We start from the raw sequence: 17,321 nt of genomic DNA on the forward strand, positions 1-17,321 counted from the left end.
GAATGATAGCTTTGCTGGATAAAGTACTCTTGGTTGTAGGTTCTTGGTATTCATCACTTTGAATATTTCTTGCCACTCCCTTCTGGCCTGCAAAGTTTCTGTTGAGAAATCAGCTGACAGTCGTATGGGTATTCCCTTGTAGGTAACTGAGTTTCTTTCTCTTGCTGTTTTTAAGATTCTCTCTTTGTCTTTTGCTCTTGGCATTTTAATGATGATGTGTCTTGGTGTGGTCCTCTTTGGATTCCTTTTGTTTGGGGTTCTCTGTGCTTCCTGGACTTGTAAGTCTATTTCTTTCACCAAGTAGGGGAAGTTTTCTGCCATTATTTCTTCAAATAGGTTTTCAATATCTTGCTCTCTCTCATTTTCTGGCACCCCTATAATTCTGATGTTGGTACGCTTGTAGCTGTCCCAGAGGCTCCTTACACTATCTTCACACTTTCGGATTCTTTTTTCATTTTGTTTTTCCGGTTGGGTGTTTTTTGCTTCCTCGCATTTCAAATCTTTGACTTGATTCTTGCGCTCCTCTGGTCTGCTGTTGGGAGTCTGTATAATATTCTTTATTTCAGTCAGTGTATGCTTACTTTCTAGTTGGTTCTTTATCACACCATCGAGGGTCTCATTAGATTTCCTGTACATCTCATCAAGTTTATCGACAGACTCTAGAAGCCTCTTGAGAGACCTCAAAAGTGTGGTTTTGAATTCAATATCCAGTAGTCTGCTTTCCTCCGGTTCTGTCCTTTGTGGCCTGTTTCTTTGTCTTGGTATTTTTTTATGCTTCGCTGTGTCGATAGAGTGGCTTTCTGTGTTAAGTGTCCCAATTACCTGAGGTAGACACTGTTGGTGCACCCCCTTGTGGTCTCTGTGAGCAGTCTTGTTGTAGTCAAGCCTTGATTGTTGTAGGTAATTATTACTTGACCTCCAGGCCAACTGGCTGTGAGAATCAGCTGTGTTTGCAGTGGGAGAACTTCTGTCCTCTAGGGAGGTGCTAATCTAGCCTTTGCCTGAGGCTATCGGGCAAATGGCTCTGTGTAGGGCTTGGGCGGGGCGGGTCCCACGGGATCAACAGGGCGGAGGAGGGAGCAGTTATGGCTGCTCTCAGTCCGTCCCCAGGGGCTCTGCCTCTCTGTCCCAGCAACCGCTGCAAACCTCGGAGGGACCGAAGCCAGACAGTCCCGCTTCTCCCGTTTGAGTCTGGGTCCCTAGAGACTCGCCCGGATCTGGAGCTCAGAGTCTGAGGCTCCCTCCGGATTGAAACAGACAACCGCGCCCTCAGCCACCAGCCCGCGCTGCGAGCACTCCGCACCTTAGTATTTTACTTCAGCACTGCGCCTCCTCTGATTCTCGGTTCCTCCTAGTTGTAGAACTTCCACTCAGCCAGCCTTCCTGTGGTTCTGGATGATGTCCGTTCCGTCTTATAGTTGTATTTTTGAAGTGGTTTTTCGAGGCAGCAAACTCCAGCATTAACCTATGCCGACATCTTGGTTCGCTTTAGTCTATTTTTCTCAGAGAATTTGAAGGGCACATCTTTCAGGCTTAACCATGCCTGGGTCCAAGGCCAGCAAATTCCATACTCTAAGTGGAAAGCCTTGTAGCAATGAAACACACCTCAAACACACCTCAAACAAAGAGGTCCATGTTTTTCAGAATATCGCAAGAACCCCAACCTCAGCAACAACCCAGGGAGACAAGGCCCTCTCCTGTTTGTTAACAGGAGCAGTGTGGGGAATGAAGTGGTGGGAGCTGGCCTTGGAGGGCTGACAGGGTGGGAGAAGTAGGAGGAGGGGAGAGCAGAACAGAAGTCCAGTATAAGAATGGAGCCTACTACAAAAAAACAAAACAAAAGCAAAAAAAAAAAACAGTGAGGAAAGCAGTGTTTTTGAAGGAACAGTTACAATTTACCACAGACTTAGAGCTTCAAACAACACAAATTTCACATCTTACAGTTTGGAGGTCAGATGTCTCTCAGAGAGCTGACATCCAGGTGTCAGAGGGCTGTGCTCCTTCTAAAGGTTCTGTGGGAGAATCGGTTTCCTTGTCCTTCCCATCTTCTGGAGGCCACCACATTCCTTGCTCATGGCCCCTTTATCTTTAGAGTCAGCAGCTACATCTCTCCAACCTCTGCTTTCATCATCACCTCACTTCTCTGCCTCCCTGCCTCCTTCTTTCACTGATACACCCTTGTGATTACATTGAGCCCACCTGGGTCATCCAGGATCCTGTCCCATCTCAAAATCTTATACTTGATCACTCCAAGGAGTCCCTTTGCCATGCAAGGTGACACAGTCATAGGTTTCAGGGCTGAGACTCCAGGCTCCCCAAGCAGGACCTCAGCTTCTTCCTCACATGGCAGGGTGCCTGGTGCATGGGCAGCCCCCATGCATATTTATTAAGTGAATGAATGAAGGAAGGAATGAACGAACAAATGGCTCTCAGACTCTTTAATGGGAGCCTTTTAAAGTTATTTAACAAGGGATTCTTCTATTTAAAGTAGCACTTCCTAAACACATATAACATTGCAGAGTTTACTCTTATCATATGAAAGTCGAAGAATTTTTTTTCCTTATACAAAAAGAATATGGTGACCCACTATGAAGCCACTCTGCTTTTCCTATCATGGTCAGTGATAGGCTCGAATGCTGTGCACATCCTCTGAGCACTTTCTGTGTCCCTAGCCCTGCACTTTGGGAACATGGTAGGAACAAAAGAAAGCTGTTTGGGGTTGAATTGTGTCCCTCCAAAAAAGATGTTAAAGTCTTAACCTTCAATACCTCAGAATGTGACCTTATTTCCACATAGGGTTGTTTCAAATGAAATTAGTTAAGATGAGGTCATACTTAACTGTAGGATGGGCCCCTAATCCATATGACCTGTGTCCTTATAAGAAGATGGCCATGTGAAGGCACACACACATAGGGAGGTGGCCACGTGAATACACACACACAGGAGAAGGCCAGGGGAAGACACACACACAGGAGAAGGCCACGTGAAGATACACACACACGGGGAGAAGGCCATGTGAAAATACACACATAGGGAGATGGCCATGTGAAAATACACACACACACACACACACACAGGGAGAAGGCCATGTGAAAATACACACACACACATAGGGAGAAGGCCATGTGAAAATACACACACACATAGGGAGAAGGCCATGTGAAGATACACACACAGGAGAAGGCCATGTGAAGACACACACACACACAGGTGAAGGCCATGTGAAGATACACATACATAGGGAGAAGGCCATGTGAAGATACACACACACAGGAGAAGGCCATGTGAAGATACACACACACAGGAGAAGGCCATGTGAAGATACACACACATAGGGAGAAGGCCATGTGAAGATACACACACAGGAGAAGGCCATGTGAAGATACACACACACAGGGAGAAGGCCATGTGAAGATACACACAGGGAGAAGGCCATGTGAAGACAAACACACACAGGAGAAGGCCACGTGGAGATGGAGGATGGAGCGATGCATCTATAAATTAAGGAATGCCTGTGGCCACCAGAGCCTAGGGGTGACGCATGGAGCAGATTTTCACTCAGAAGGGACACCCTGCCAATATCTTGATTTCGGACTCCTAGTCTGCAGAACTCTAAGAACAGTAAGTTCCTGTTGCTTTCAGCCACCCCGTGGGTGGTAGTTTGTGGTAGCAGTCCTAGCAGACTAATACAGAGACCAACACGGAGGCATGGACTTGGGTGTTCTCAGCATTGTCCGAAGGCTTTGTGAAATCCAGTCCCTGGATAGTGTAGCTTGGGTGAAGCCAGGATGAATGAGTGCCACTTATCTCAGTGAATGTGGAGGGCCATTTATATTTTCTGACATGTGCAATCAGACTGAACTTGGAACCAGCACATGTTTTGCACCTAATCAGCACTCAGAAAATCCACATTGAGTGATTAATCTGGGCATAGAGCTGATTGGACTACCCACACCTTTTCTCCAAAGCAAGGAGGCTTGGTGCTGGTGTAGTGGGGAGAGGGGTATTGCCAGATTTCAGACTGTTCCCAGAGCTTTGTATGAGACTAAAACCCAGGTTTGAAAACTCCACTTGGCAAATATCCACAACAGCCTGGTCTTAAGATCTTGGATGTTCTAATGGATTTTAAACTGCCTCTGTTCCCTAAAGATTTCTACAAATTCTCCCAGACCTAATGGACTGACTTGTCATTCAAGAATACCCGATTTCTCTGCTGTAGAATTCCAAGCTGAAGCAACCTGTTCCCGGGCCTTCCCTGGAGGCCCCTGTGAAATGCAAATCACTGGCCTACCCACAGAAATCGCTCTGCAGGGGGAACAGGTGATCCACAAAAAGCCACAGTGGATCTTTTCGGGAGCACTGTGTGAGGCCCACTGGCAGGCTTTAGTTACAGTCAGCACTCAGATTCCACCAGAGCAAGATCAGTGCGGGAAGCCGTGTAGCGGAGGGTCTGTGTGCAGCTCCAACAGCTCCGATGGAAGCGCACAGCTGCTCCTCCGGGGAGCTGACAGATACACACCAGGCGGACGTGTGGCTGAAGGCCAGGCCAACCAGCCAGGTGGTGGCTGGTTTGAGGAGCCAACCCCTGAGGAGGTCCTTGTGAGATTTGAAATGCAGGAGGCACTTGCTGGCTGGCACGTGCTATGTCTTTGGAGATGGAAACACTTAACCAGTTCCATTCAAAATCAGCTCAATTTCCAAAGGGGGCAGAATTTGTTATTTGAATTATTCAGAGGAGGTTTATTTACCAGCACCAAAATAGGAGATATGTCAACTAAATTATAATTATGTTTCTCTAAAGATATCCACTGAGATTCTTTTTTTTTTAACTTGCAAGGAGAAGTCAGGCTGTGTATTTATGGAGAGTCAGCCTTAATATTCTGAGTGACAGAATGAAAAATTAATTTTCTTCAAATACATTACTGAACAGTTAACTACATCTCAGTAAGCTATTTGCTTAATATACTGAGGTCCTCTTCTGAGGGCCTATGATTTATTCTTATCTTTGCCAAGAGATAACTTCCAAAAGCACGGACCTAAGGATGGGAAACAGGAGTTCTGGGCTCCAGCCCTGCCACTAACCAGCTGTCTCACCTTGAGCAAGTCCCCGCTGCTCTCTGGGCCTGGCAGGCTGGTAAAGTGCTTAAAGGACCCAGAGCCCAAACAGCAGCAGAAGAGGGACGTGTGAAGAAAGAGAGGTGGGTGGTGAAGATTTCTGTTGGGTCCCCTTTTCTTCAGAAGGTCATTTGGCACCTGGTATCCAGGGTTTGATCCCCACTGTAGCTGAAAGGCTGTGTGCCAAGTAACAGAGAAAGTGGCTTCAGGGGTCTTTGCAGAGCGTGGCTACTGTTTATTTGTGCCACCAGCATTCATCAAGAACCGACTGCATACCTGAACGTATAGACATGGTCTTTGCCCTCATGGATCCCACAGTCAAGGACTGGCCTGACCAATGGGAGAGCCACTGGCCATGTGTGTCTATTGAGCACTTGAAATGTGGCAAGTCTGGACTGAGAGGTGCTGTACGTGGAACATACACAATGGATTGCAAAGGCTTAGTAAGAAAAACAAAGTACAGTTTCTTAATGAGTTTTAATATTGCTTACAGGTATGCCTAACTTTTTTGTGCTTCTCTTTATTGCACTTTGCATATATTGCATTCTTTTTTTATTTTTTACAAATTGAACATTTGTGGCAACCCTGCATCAAGCAAGTCTATCCATTCTTCCAATAGCATTTGCTTACTTCATTTCTCTGTGTCACATTTTGGTAATTCTCGCAGTATTTCCAACTTTTTCATTATTACTGTATTTGTAAGATCATCTGTGATCATTGATCTTTGATCTTACTATTATAATTGTTTGGGGGGCCACAAACCATGCCTATATAGGATGGCAAACTGAATTGGTAAATGCTGTATGTGTTCTGACTGCTCCACTGAGCAGCCATTGCCCCATCTCTCCCCCTCTCCTTGGGCCTCCCTATTTCCTGAAACACAACAGCATTGAAATTAGGCCAATTAATAACCCTACAATGGCCTCTAAGTGTTCAAGTGAAAAACAAGAGTTACATATTTCTCATTTAAAAGCTAGTAATGATAACGCTCAGTGAGGAAAGCATGTCAAGAGCCAAGATAGACCAAAAGCTAGGCCTTTTGTACCAGTTAGCCAAGTTGTGAATGCAAAGGAGAAGTTATTGAAGGAAATTAAAAGTACTACTCCAGGAACACGCTAGTGATAAGAAAGTGTAATAGCCTTATTGCTGTCATGGAGAAAGTTTTAGTGCTCTGAAAAGAAGATCAAACCAGCACAACATTCTTCAGCCAGACTCTCTTTAATTCTATGAAGGTTGAGAAAAGAAAAGTCTGAAGCTAGCAGAAGTTGGTTCCTGACATTTAAGGAAAAAAGCCGTCTCCATAACATAAAAGTGCAAGGTGAAGCAGCAAGTGCTGATGTGGAAGCTGCAGCAAATTATACAGAAGATCTAACTAAGTTAATTAATGAACATAGTGACACTAAACAACAGGTTTTCAATGTAGATGAAACATTGTTATATTGGGAGAAGATTCCATCTAGGACTTTCATAGTTAGAGAGAAGCAGTAAATGTCTGGCTTCAAAGGACAGGCTGACTCTCTTGACAGGGACTAATGCAACTGGTAACTTTAAAGTTGAAGCCAATGCTCATTTATTACACTGCAAATCCTAAGACCCTTAAGAATTATGTCAAATGTACACTGCTATGCTCTGTAAATGGAACAGCAAAGCTTGGATGACAGCACATCTGTTTACAATATGGTTCACTGAATATTTTAAGCCCACTGTTGAGACATACTGCTCAGAAAACAAGATCCCTTTCAAAATATTACTGCTCATCAACAATGCACCTGGTCACCCAAGAGCTCTGATGGAGCTCTAGTACAGTGAGATTAATGTTGTTTTCGTACCCAATAACACAAAAGCTATTCTGTAGCCCATGGATCAAGGAATAATTTTTTAATTTTAAGTCATATTATTTAAGAACTACATTTCGAAGGCTATAGCTGCCACAGGTGGTGATTCCTCTGATGGATCAAAGTACATTGAAAACCTTCTAGAAAGGATTCACCATTCACCATTCAAGAACATTCATGATTCAGTGGAAGAGGTCAAACTATCAACATTAGCAGGATTTTGGAAGAAGTTGATGCCAACCTTTATAGATGACTTTGGGGAGTTCAAGACTTCAGTGGAGGAAATAACTGCAGATGTGGTGGAAATAGCAAGAGAACTAGAATTAGAAGTGGAGCTTGGAGATGTGACTGAATTGCTGCATTCTCAGGATAAAACTTGAATGGAAGGGGAATTGCTTCTTATGGATGAGCAAAGAAAGTGGTTTTTTGAGATGGGATCTACTCCTGAGGACAATGCTCTGACGATTGTTGAAATGACAGCAAAGACTTTGTAATACATTAACTTAGTTGACAGAGCAATGGCAGGATTTGAGAAGGTTGACCCCAATTTCAAAAGAAGCTCTTACTGTGGATAAAATGCCATCAGACAGCATCATGTGCAACAGAGAAATTGTTCATGAAAGGAAGAGTCAATCAATGCAGCAAACCTCATTGTCATCTCATTTTAAGAAATTTCCACAGCCACCCCATTCTTCAATTACCACCCTGATTAGTCAGCAGCCATCAACATTAAAGTAAGACCCTCACCAGCAAAAAAAAAAAAAAAAAAAAAAGACTTCCTGAAAGCTCAGATGATGGTTAGCATTTTTTAGCAACAAGGTATTTTTTAATAAGGCATGTACATTTTTTGGACATTATGCTCTTGTACACTTAAGGCTATAGTGTAGTATAGACATAACTTCTATGTGTCTTGAGAAACAAAAAAATTCATGTGACTTTCTTTATGACAATATTCACTTTATTGCGGTAGTCTGCATCCTAACCCGCAGTCTCTCAGAGGTTGCCCGTACACATCGAAATGACAAATAGATACATTGGATTAAATGAAGTATATTATTAAAGTCAATATCGCTTGGGTTGTTTTGGGGTTTTTTTTAGTTATTTGATGTGACCACTGGAAAGTGTGAAATTACGCTTGTGCCTTGCGTGTTGTGGGGGACTTAGGAGGGTAGGGTGGGCAGAGGATAGTGCAGGCTGGCACAGTCGAAGTAGCCCAGGTGGCATGGTGAACCGAGACGCAGCACAAGTTGGTTGGGCATGTCCTGGACCAAATGGGGGGAGGTCAGAAAGTTCAAGAACAATGTAAGCACTTGAGGGTAATAAGGGGCGGGCACAATACCCTAGGAACACCTACATTTTTTGAGCACTCACTGTGCCAGGCACTATTCTAAGTGGTGTAGATGTACTACCTCATTTAGTCCTCGCAACCCCATGAGTTATCAGTTAGTTGCTATTATCATTTCCATTCTGTAGATGAAGGAACTGAGGCACAGAAAGGGGATGTGATTTGCCTGAGATCACACTGCCCGGAAGTGGTCAAATTAGAATTTGAACCCTGGAGGCTTGGCTCTGGAGCCTCTGTGTTGAATTACAGCCTCTCTCTAGGGTGCAGCTGAGGGGTGAACACTTTGTCTGTGGGGGATGGGGATCCCCACAGATTTGGTGCAGCACAGAGCCCAGTCTGAGTAGACAGGAAGACTAACCTGGGGACAGGGAGTTGGGGGTGCCCTGGGAGCATACTGGCAGCAGTGGGGCTGGGAAAGGATAGAGGCTGACACTTCCCTGGCACCTACTCTGTCAGATCCTCTGCCCAGCATCTCACAGGCTCTCCCTTAACCCTCTGTGTTCCAGCCACAGGCCATTGCCTGCACAGTTCCTCCGCCTCGAACATTCTTACCCCCACTGGCCCGTTCCCCTGCCTCCTTTCCTTCGCCATCACTTCCTGACTCTAGAACAGTGATGGCGAACCTATGACACGCGTGTCAGAGGTGACACGCGAACTCATTTTTTTGGTTGATTTTTCTTTGTTAAATGGCATTTAAATATATAAAATAAATATCAAAAATATAAATCTTTGTTTTACTATGGTTGCAAATATCAAAAAATTTCTATATGTGACATGGCACCAGAGTTAAGTTAGGGTTTTTCAAAATGCTGACACGCCAAGCTCAAAAGGTTCGCCATCACTGCTCTAGAAGAAGGTCACATCTCCCAATGATGGGCTTATACATTCCTACCCTTCATAGTCTTTCTTTCAGATATAATGTTGCATTTAGTTATATGAGTTTTTTTTTATTTTCTGTCTATTCCCTTAGAAAGGAACTGCATGTGTTTTTGCTCACTTTATATACTCAACCCCTACAATAATTCCTGACCTATAATTGCTACCAATAAATATCCATTGAATAAATAAATCTTCCTGCAGCATAGGTAGTCTAACTGCTTTACAGATGAAGACTCTTCCTAGCTCAGAAACCACACTTCGACAGCAGCTGCCCAAGGAGTCTAGCTAATAGGAATCTGTTTAACTCTGTTAAGTGAGCTTTTTCAAAGCATCCTGGACTCTTTCATTCATGGTTCATGTTGCAGGAAATGTTTGTCAAAACTCCATTTGGGAAAGAAGCCTGACAGGGTCTGAAGACAACACTTTCCCAAGCGGTAGCCTGTGGGCGGCCTCATCTCCCCTGGCTGGTCCTGGTCCTCTCCCTCCCTCCCCAGGGAGACTGAGCACAGCCCCGCTTCACTGAGAGCAACTTTCTGTCCTAACCTCTGACACCCCTGTCAACCCCATCAACCTACCTCCTGGGCTTTACAGACTGTAGATCAGCCCCAGGCTGAGCAAGAGAAGCTTTCACTTGAATGAGAGGCTAACTGAAGTGCGTTTTCAATGTATGACCATCAGTAAGAGCTGGAAGTTGAACAGTCTTCCCAGGGTGGAGATGGAAGAGCTGGTTGACATTGTTTAAAGGCAGTGGTGGGAACGAATAACCCAGCTGGCCCATAAGCTGATCTCATCGGCAAAAACCATAGCATGGTGCCAGGGTAGCAGCATGTCCTCGTGCCTATGATACAGGTGTGTTTGCCCTCCCCATGGATGAGTTTAAATCCCAGGTGCTAGCAATTCTTGTACAAGTGGCACAGAGTGCAAGGACAGCTTTCCAGGATGGTTTTGGGGCTTTGCCCAAATATTGCTCAACCCAATTACAAACGGGCTGGTCTCTCTGACACAGCCTACCTTTCATGTTTCCTCTACGCCGCCCAGGGTCAGCAATTGCTTTCTGACAGGAGGCCCGGCGGGTGCTCTCTGAGCTGTCATAATCACCTTCCGCTGAAAATACACTGCGCTTCTCCCTGCCAGTTCGGAAGCGCCGGCGACCTCCTGGGGAGATCTTAAATAGATTTGCAAATAAGACTGGCATCTTTGCTTTGGCATGAAGTTGATCTTGGCATTAACCAAAACCTCATCCTTCTAATGTTCCAGAACAGTGGCCTGAGGCCAAACGGCCTTGCTAGTCTGCTGTGAGAACAAGATTTGCCTGGTTTCAACCCTCCGGGTTCAGCAGCTCTGCATTTCCGGAAACAAAGTTCCGTTTTGGCCCACCCTTTGTGTATCTCCTGTGGGCCAGGGGATTATGTAGCTCTATGTGTCCATTGTCATCTGAATTTCACACATGATGAGGCTGTTGAAGTAAAGAATGGCTTTCTAGAACGCAAGGCAGTAAAATAGTTACATACTCCTTAGCGGGCACACAAAGCCCTCAGGAGCCCAGCCCAGCCCAGCCCAGCCCTCCCCACCAGCTCACCTCCACCTCACACATCTGTCAGGGTGTCCGTGGAATGTGTCCTTCCATCAGCCAAAGAATCCAGAGCTCTTAACTGCTTTATCAAGTTGCTCATTTTGCTACTATCTCCTCTGTCTTCCAATTCCCCGATTCTGTTTTCAGCTTTCTAGTTTATGTGTAACCCATGGATCTAGTTCAACAACTCTCTTTTATTTCTGGAATTTTTATCTGGTGCATTTTCTAACCTGCCTCCTCCTACTCCCGTTCAAATTGCTCCATCCTCTGTGGTTCCTGAATGTGAATGTGATCACTTTTTTTGTCTGTTTATTCTCTTGCACGCAGAGTCCTTTCCTCTTTGTTTTGTAAGTTTTCACTTGGAGCTCATCTCCGACAGGAACTGTCCTGCTCAGACCCTGGGTTGTGGGGACCTCTCCAGAGAGAGGTTGTTTGTTTTTCTTTTTAGGGAGAGGTTTTGAGTATGTTTCTGGGGTCCCTACAGACCTCATGCACACATTTTGAAGTTATTTCTGCGTTCCGGATTTCCACACCACGTGGGCTGGTACCTTTGGACCCTGTGCACGGACATGCGTTGCAGGCTGGTTGGCTGGCTTACTTCCTGCGTTCCTAGGTTGATGGCAGTGGTCGTCCCAGGACTGGGCTTGAGACAGTCCCTTTCAGCTGTGGGCTTTGTGCAGACATACCTGCCCGCTGGGCTTTTCTTGCACAGGGGACCCGAGTCTCCATTCCTCATTCCCATGGGCTTGGAAACCATGACTGAATAGTGTGGGCCACAGCCCCTCAAGCGGCCACTGTTTCAACTCTCAGATGCAACTTTGGTTTTTTTCTTTTGTTTGCTTTTATATCTAAGGATTTCTCTTCCCAGCTCTTATTTTCATTTTATTTTGTTTTATTGTTGTTACATTTTATCCACATCTCAATGTATTTGGAAAAGGAAAGGGGTTTCCCTATCTGCTTAGGCTGAAATATGTGCTAGTATTGGGTATGGTTTATTTTAGCTTGATTGACACAGTCAACCTATGACATATATACGATTAATATCCTCACTTAACAGGTGAAGGGACCCAGAATTAGGAAGGTCCAATTAGTTTCCCAAAATCCAGAACACAGTTCCCCAGAAATCGCTAAAGTAGGTGTGACACCAGCCCGCTACCCACAGGCCTGGCCTGCATGGACCCCCTCTGGCCCCTCCTTTGCTGCCCTGCCAACCTTCCTGCCACTCCCTGCAGCCCATGGCAGCTGGTCACGAGCAGGCTGTTTGCTCTGTTTCACCCACACTCACACCACAGCTTTCTCACCGTTCCCCTGCCACAGTGGTCCCCCCTCCCTGATAAATGCTTTCCACCTTGCAGTAGCCTGTCCCCGACACACTTTCTCAACCTCACCCCTCTCTGGTACATATTGTAAGTTCTGAGTAGGAGTGAGGGTGGAGGGGTGAGAATGGACAAGAGAGGCATCGTCAGAACTTGGCAGTAAGTTAACTGGAGGGAGAGAAAGAGTCGGGGCGTCCCAAGCAATGCCAAGTGTTCTGGCTTGGACGACAGGCCAGATGAGGACACATTCGCTGAGGGGGATCTAGGAGGAGGAGCAGCTGAGGCTGGAGCACAGAGGGTGTTCAACTCCGTGTCAGACACAGTGAGTTTGAAAAGCCTGTAGAACATCAAGTGGGGCCATTCAGGGACAACGACATACAAGTGTATCACGGAAGAGATCAGCCTCTGCTGTGAGGGTGTGTGTGTGTGTGTGTGTGTGTGTGTGTGTGTGTAGTGAGTGTGTGGAGCTGAGCCACTGGTTGTGTGTGAAATGGAAAGACACACAGTGGGGGTGTGTGTGTTACACCTACTCCTTATAATTCCTTGAGATTAGAAACCATGTCATTTCTTCCCTTTATTTCCAAAGGTGCCTAAGACACAGCTGGTCCTCCTACTTTATAAGATTGCAGCGGGGATTAAATAGGATCAGGAATCTGAAAAGCTGCTCCAAAATGGAAAAATGTGTTCTAACATGCATTGTTGTTATGACGACCATCCTCCTCCTCTGGCCCGGAAACGCCCAGATCTCCCGTTGCCTATAGAATAGAAGTAGTCCGAGTCCTCGGGGCTCAGTTCCAAATCTACCCTTGCAGCCTCATCGCCCACTCCTCACCTTTCCCAAGCCAGCCTGACCCTCCCAGCTGTGTCTTTGCCCCTGTCCTCCTGCCAGTGCAATCAGACACCCTCTCCTCCACAGGGTGAACCTGGGACCTTGGAAAACCTGTGCAGGCATGAGTCCCAACAAGGGTTTTGTCAATTCTGTGACTGGACTGGAAGCTCCATAGAGCAAGTGCTTTCTTTCATTCACAGAGCAGGACGCACATTCAGTAAACATCTGCAGAAGCGAATGAATGCGTGAGCCTCCACATGCCCCAACCTAGTACTTTCCTTGGCAGTAAAAAAGCGAGATGGGTTATTCAAGGAATAAAAGGTGTCTGCTCCATGCATCTGGAATGTTGTCTTATAAGTACCGCGCACTAACCGATTGCGCAACTGGAGCCCCCACATCTGGAATGTTGTGCTTGCCGTCTATTCTGAGTGGCATCTTAACAGTCCTTCCATATCCACCCTACACACCCCCTTCTTCCTGCCGGAAGCCCTCTCTCCCCTCCCTGGGACCTCACAGTGCTCTGCACCTTGTCTATCACTCTCATCTCCATTCCTGTTCCATTGGAGTCTTTTGTGTACTTGATGCCATTAGACTGAAGCCCTTGAAGGCAAAGCACGTGTCTGACAAGCACTGCGCCCTGTGCAGCCCCTAGCGTGCTCCCTAGCACACAGTGGTCGGTACATAAATGCACCTCGCCTTGAATGGTGGTGACCAACTCAGAACTTCAATGTAGCATTTAAAGCTCAACCACCCAGCCTGCTCTCCCCTCTCGTGGAGGCTTCCCTGGCCCCTGGCTCACCCTGGAGTACAAGCCTACTCCCTACTCCCTACTCAGACCTCCTCTGACATGGCCCTGCTACAACTCCACATCTGGCCCTGGGTCTCTGGTCTCTGATTCACTCCCAGCTAAGCAGCCGCCCCCCATCAGGAGCACACCTGTGGGTTCAGAGAGCAGGGGGTCTTTGGTCCAGCGGAGGCTCTGGGCACCAGGGGATGACATTGGACATGTTTGGTGCGGCTGCATTCTCCAGCGAGTCACAATCAATTGGGAATTGAAGTTCTCTCCCCCAGGAAAGAACTTTGCCTACTAGCCCTTCTTTCTCGATTGAGCTATGCATGGATACATTGACTTCTGCCTCCTCCCGGCTCGATCGTTTTTCAGCTGTTGTTTTTCCCTGCAGTTCTAGCCGAGGGTTAATACGGGTTTTCTTCTTGATCGTAGATCCACATTTATGAAACCCTAATTAGGCATTTCCTTTAGCTGCCTTCATAGATTACTTGTGCGAGGAGTCCGCAGGCATAAAGCTAGGCTGAGCTAAAGGCCTGTTTGGATGCCCAATTAGAAGCTGACGGGGGAAGTTTCTAATAATTCACACCTCGGAGTCTTGACTCGGGCTGCTCCCCACTCCCAGAGGCCCTTCCCTTCTGACCTTGGATACTATCCTTCTTGCCATCTTTTGTGACCCACATAAAATCCAAACGGCCAGGATTTTCTATTTTTTAATGCCTAATGTAGTAAGGGTGCAATGCACTACTCTGAGGGCAGAGGAGTCTAAGGCACAACCCTTTGCAGGAAAAAAAAATTTGACAATATGTATCAAGAGCCTACAAAATACCTCCAACCTTTGACCCAGTAATTCCACTTCCAGGAATCGTTCCTGTGGATTTCATCAGAAATGCAGACAAATATTTATACACAAAGAAATTCATTGCAGTATCATTTATAATTGCAGGTGCATATGAATACCTGATAATTGGGAACATTTAAGTAGATTATAGCATATCCATATTATACCGCCATGTAAAATGAGGTTGGTGAAGGCATTTTAATGCTGATGTTAAGTAAAAGCAGCAAACTTCCAAATGGTTTGTGCAGGTGATCCGAACAAGCCTTCCCAGCTATGGTTTTGTTTTCAGGGATGCTATAAGCAGAAAGGCCCATTTCCAGCAAGGTGGGAAAGTTATTGCAGGCGCATAGGGTGAGGCTGCTGGGAGTCTTGGATATGCTAATGAAGTGGGAAATTCACGCAAAACGAGGCTGCATGTACAAGGTCACTGTTTTACGCAGACAGCCCCTGGGACTGCGATTCATACTTCAGAAAAGCTGGGCGGGGTGCCTAGGAAAGATGTACTATTGAGAGGGGCTGCTACTGCTGTTGAGCTGTGGAATTATCTCACTTCTCCCTGGGAACTTTTTGTACTATCCTATGAAGATGTGATAAGTGTTATGAAAGAAAGGGAGCCAGCGGACCGCCCTCCTACCAGCGTGGGCAGACGTGGAGTGCTGTAGGGGCAGCGGGCACCTGAACCCAACAGGGCAGTCATGCTCCAGAGGGTGGTCCTGGGGGAGGGGGGTGGTGGCAGCCAGGATAGGGGCGACCCCCAGGGCTGCCTGGTTGATGCTCAGGCTCTGCCTACATTTCAAAGGGCACGGGGTATGGTCAGGGTCCCTCTGCACTCTGAGCCTGACCAGAGGTTTCCTGATGCCTCAGAGGACATCCCCGGGTGTCGACCATAGTCCAGGTTCTGGAATCTGCTGCCTGGCTGATTGCAAACCTCACGTCCAGAGTGCACTGGGCCTCCTCAGATTGATGCTTCCTCTTCCTCGTTCCTCACTCTCCCATCACCCCTAGACGCTGTCTCCAGGTCTTCCTTTGTGCCACATCTACACGCCTGCAGCAGGCCCACCCAGTCACGCAGGCCCAGCCTGTGGGCTCTGCACCCCGCCCAGCATCTGGTCTTGGGCCCGGAGCAGGAGGGGAGTGTAATTGGGTTAGGGCCTCTGGTGAGCTGTAACAGGCGCCGGGCTGTACAGTCAGTGGAGCGTAACAGGACTTTGGAGAATCTGCCTGGGCCCCTTCTGCTTATCTTCCACGGACCCCTAAAATATTCATCAGGCTTTATCAGCCTAATGGGCTTCAAAAGGAGCAATTTTCTGAGACATGAGATAGGACAATATAAAAAGAACATTAAGGAAAAATTCTTACTGCAAAATGAAAGGGAAAAGATCGTTTAGCGTCCCCGTTGGTGTTATCTATTCATGAGAAAGAGCGCGTTTAATCCATTGTGGGATGTGGGGAGGGCTTTGATGCCCTCACCTTGGGGTCACCTTCACACAGAACTCATCTGTCTCTGCTGCCACAGATGGCAGGGGCCATGGAGACAAGAGGATACAGATGAGAGACAATTCGGAGATGGACTCCGTGGGGCGCCGAGGGATGACAGGGACAGGGAGTGTGGAAGAGAGAAAGTCTAACGTGACTTCCAAGGCACTCACTCAGGGGATTGGAGGGAGGGGAGCATTGTTCTTCAGCCTTTCTTTCTTTTATGCTTCCGATCTTCCTTCCCCAAAATACCCCAATCTTGGTTTAACATTTTGGAGCATGCCGGGAGTTCAGCCCCTTGAGGTCAGGAACTGTGACTCCCTCCTAGTCCCCAATGTTCCTACCCACCGATTAGGTTTCAGTTTTGGTTCCCAGCCCTAAGACCACAAGTCTTAGTGGTCAGGAGGACCACGTCCAGGTCAGGAGGACCTATTTGTGGTCCTTCGAAGCCTCCCCAGGTGCTCCAAGGTAGGACAAGGCCGAGTCCTCTGAAGGAAGACTGTCTCTCTCAGAATTGATTTTGCTTGAGTGGAACAGAGCATGAGATTACAGCAGCACCCCAGGCAAAGCTTCACACAGAGACAAAGGAATTGGGGGGTTCCTTTTTCTTCTGCGTCTGGTCCCTCTTCCTCTTCCCATGTTCATTGCCTTTCTCTTACTCCTTTTTAACTCCTAATTCTTTCCTCTTCCATTTTCTTCTTTTTACCTTTCTCATCCCCTTCTCCATCTTCATTTCTACTTTTGATCTAGCATGTTTCCTTTTATAGCTCCGTCTATCCCCAAACTTAGAAAAATAATTTCAATTTAATTTTTCTCTAGTAAGAAAAATTTTATACAAAGCAAATTTAAGCTGACACTTCCCCACCTGTCCACCAAGAGCTTGCCAGCTATATTGCTGGTAATTACGTGACCTGCCTTCACTCAGATGTTTGCCTGATGATTGCATTCTCAGGCATTCCTCTACCCCATGGTTTGCCCCATCCTGTTTGAAGTGAGCTTGTATAACTTCAGTGTTTATCAATCACTATGTTCATTGAGTTCTTTGCAATAAAAATTGTTGACCCAAAAATGCCTTCTCCACTTTTGATAATCCAAATAAAAGCCTGTTTGCTATTTCATTGCATATTCAATTTTAAGTGTTGCTTCTCTTTCTTTTCATTAGATTTGTGACAAAGAGTGGCATTACTATGTCATCAATGTGGAGTTTCCTGTGGTTACCTTATACATGGATGGAGCAACATATGAACCATACCTGGTGACCAACGATTGGCCCATTCATCCATCTCACATAGCCATGCAACTTACGGTCGGCGCATGTTGGCAAG

General features: G+C 46.4%; 1 protein-coding gene across 1 annotated transcript in view; it reads left to right on the plus strand.

Moving 5' to 3' along the window:
• Positions 1 to 17,321, plus strand: part of CLSTN2 (calsyntenin 2) — a 554,129-nt gene that overhangs the window by 495,151 nt on the left and 41,657 nt on the right. Inside the window, exon 9 of the mRNA XM_070433507.1 lies at positions 17,159 to 17,321. Coding sequence (XP_070289608.1) covers positions 17,159 to 17,321 — 163 coding nt within the window. The remainder of the gene's footprint in view (positions 1 to 17,158) is intronic.

This window comes from Myotis yumanensis, unplaced genomic scaffold, assembly GCF_028538775.1.
Source record: "Myotis yumanensis isolate MYYU_CA2020_CCGP unplaced genomic scaffold, mMyoYum1.0.hap1 SCAF_14, whole genome shotgun sequence".
Taxonomy (NCBI): domain Eukaryota; kingdom Metazoa; phylum Chordata; class Mammalia; order Chiroptera; family Vespertilionidae; genus Myotis; species Myotis yumanensis.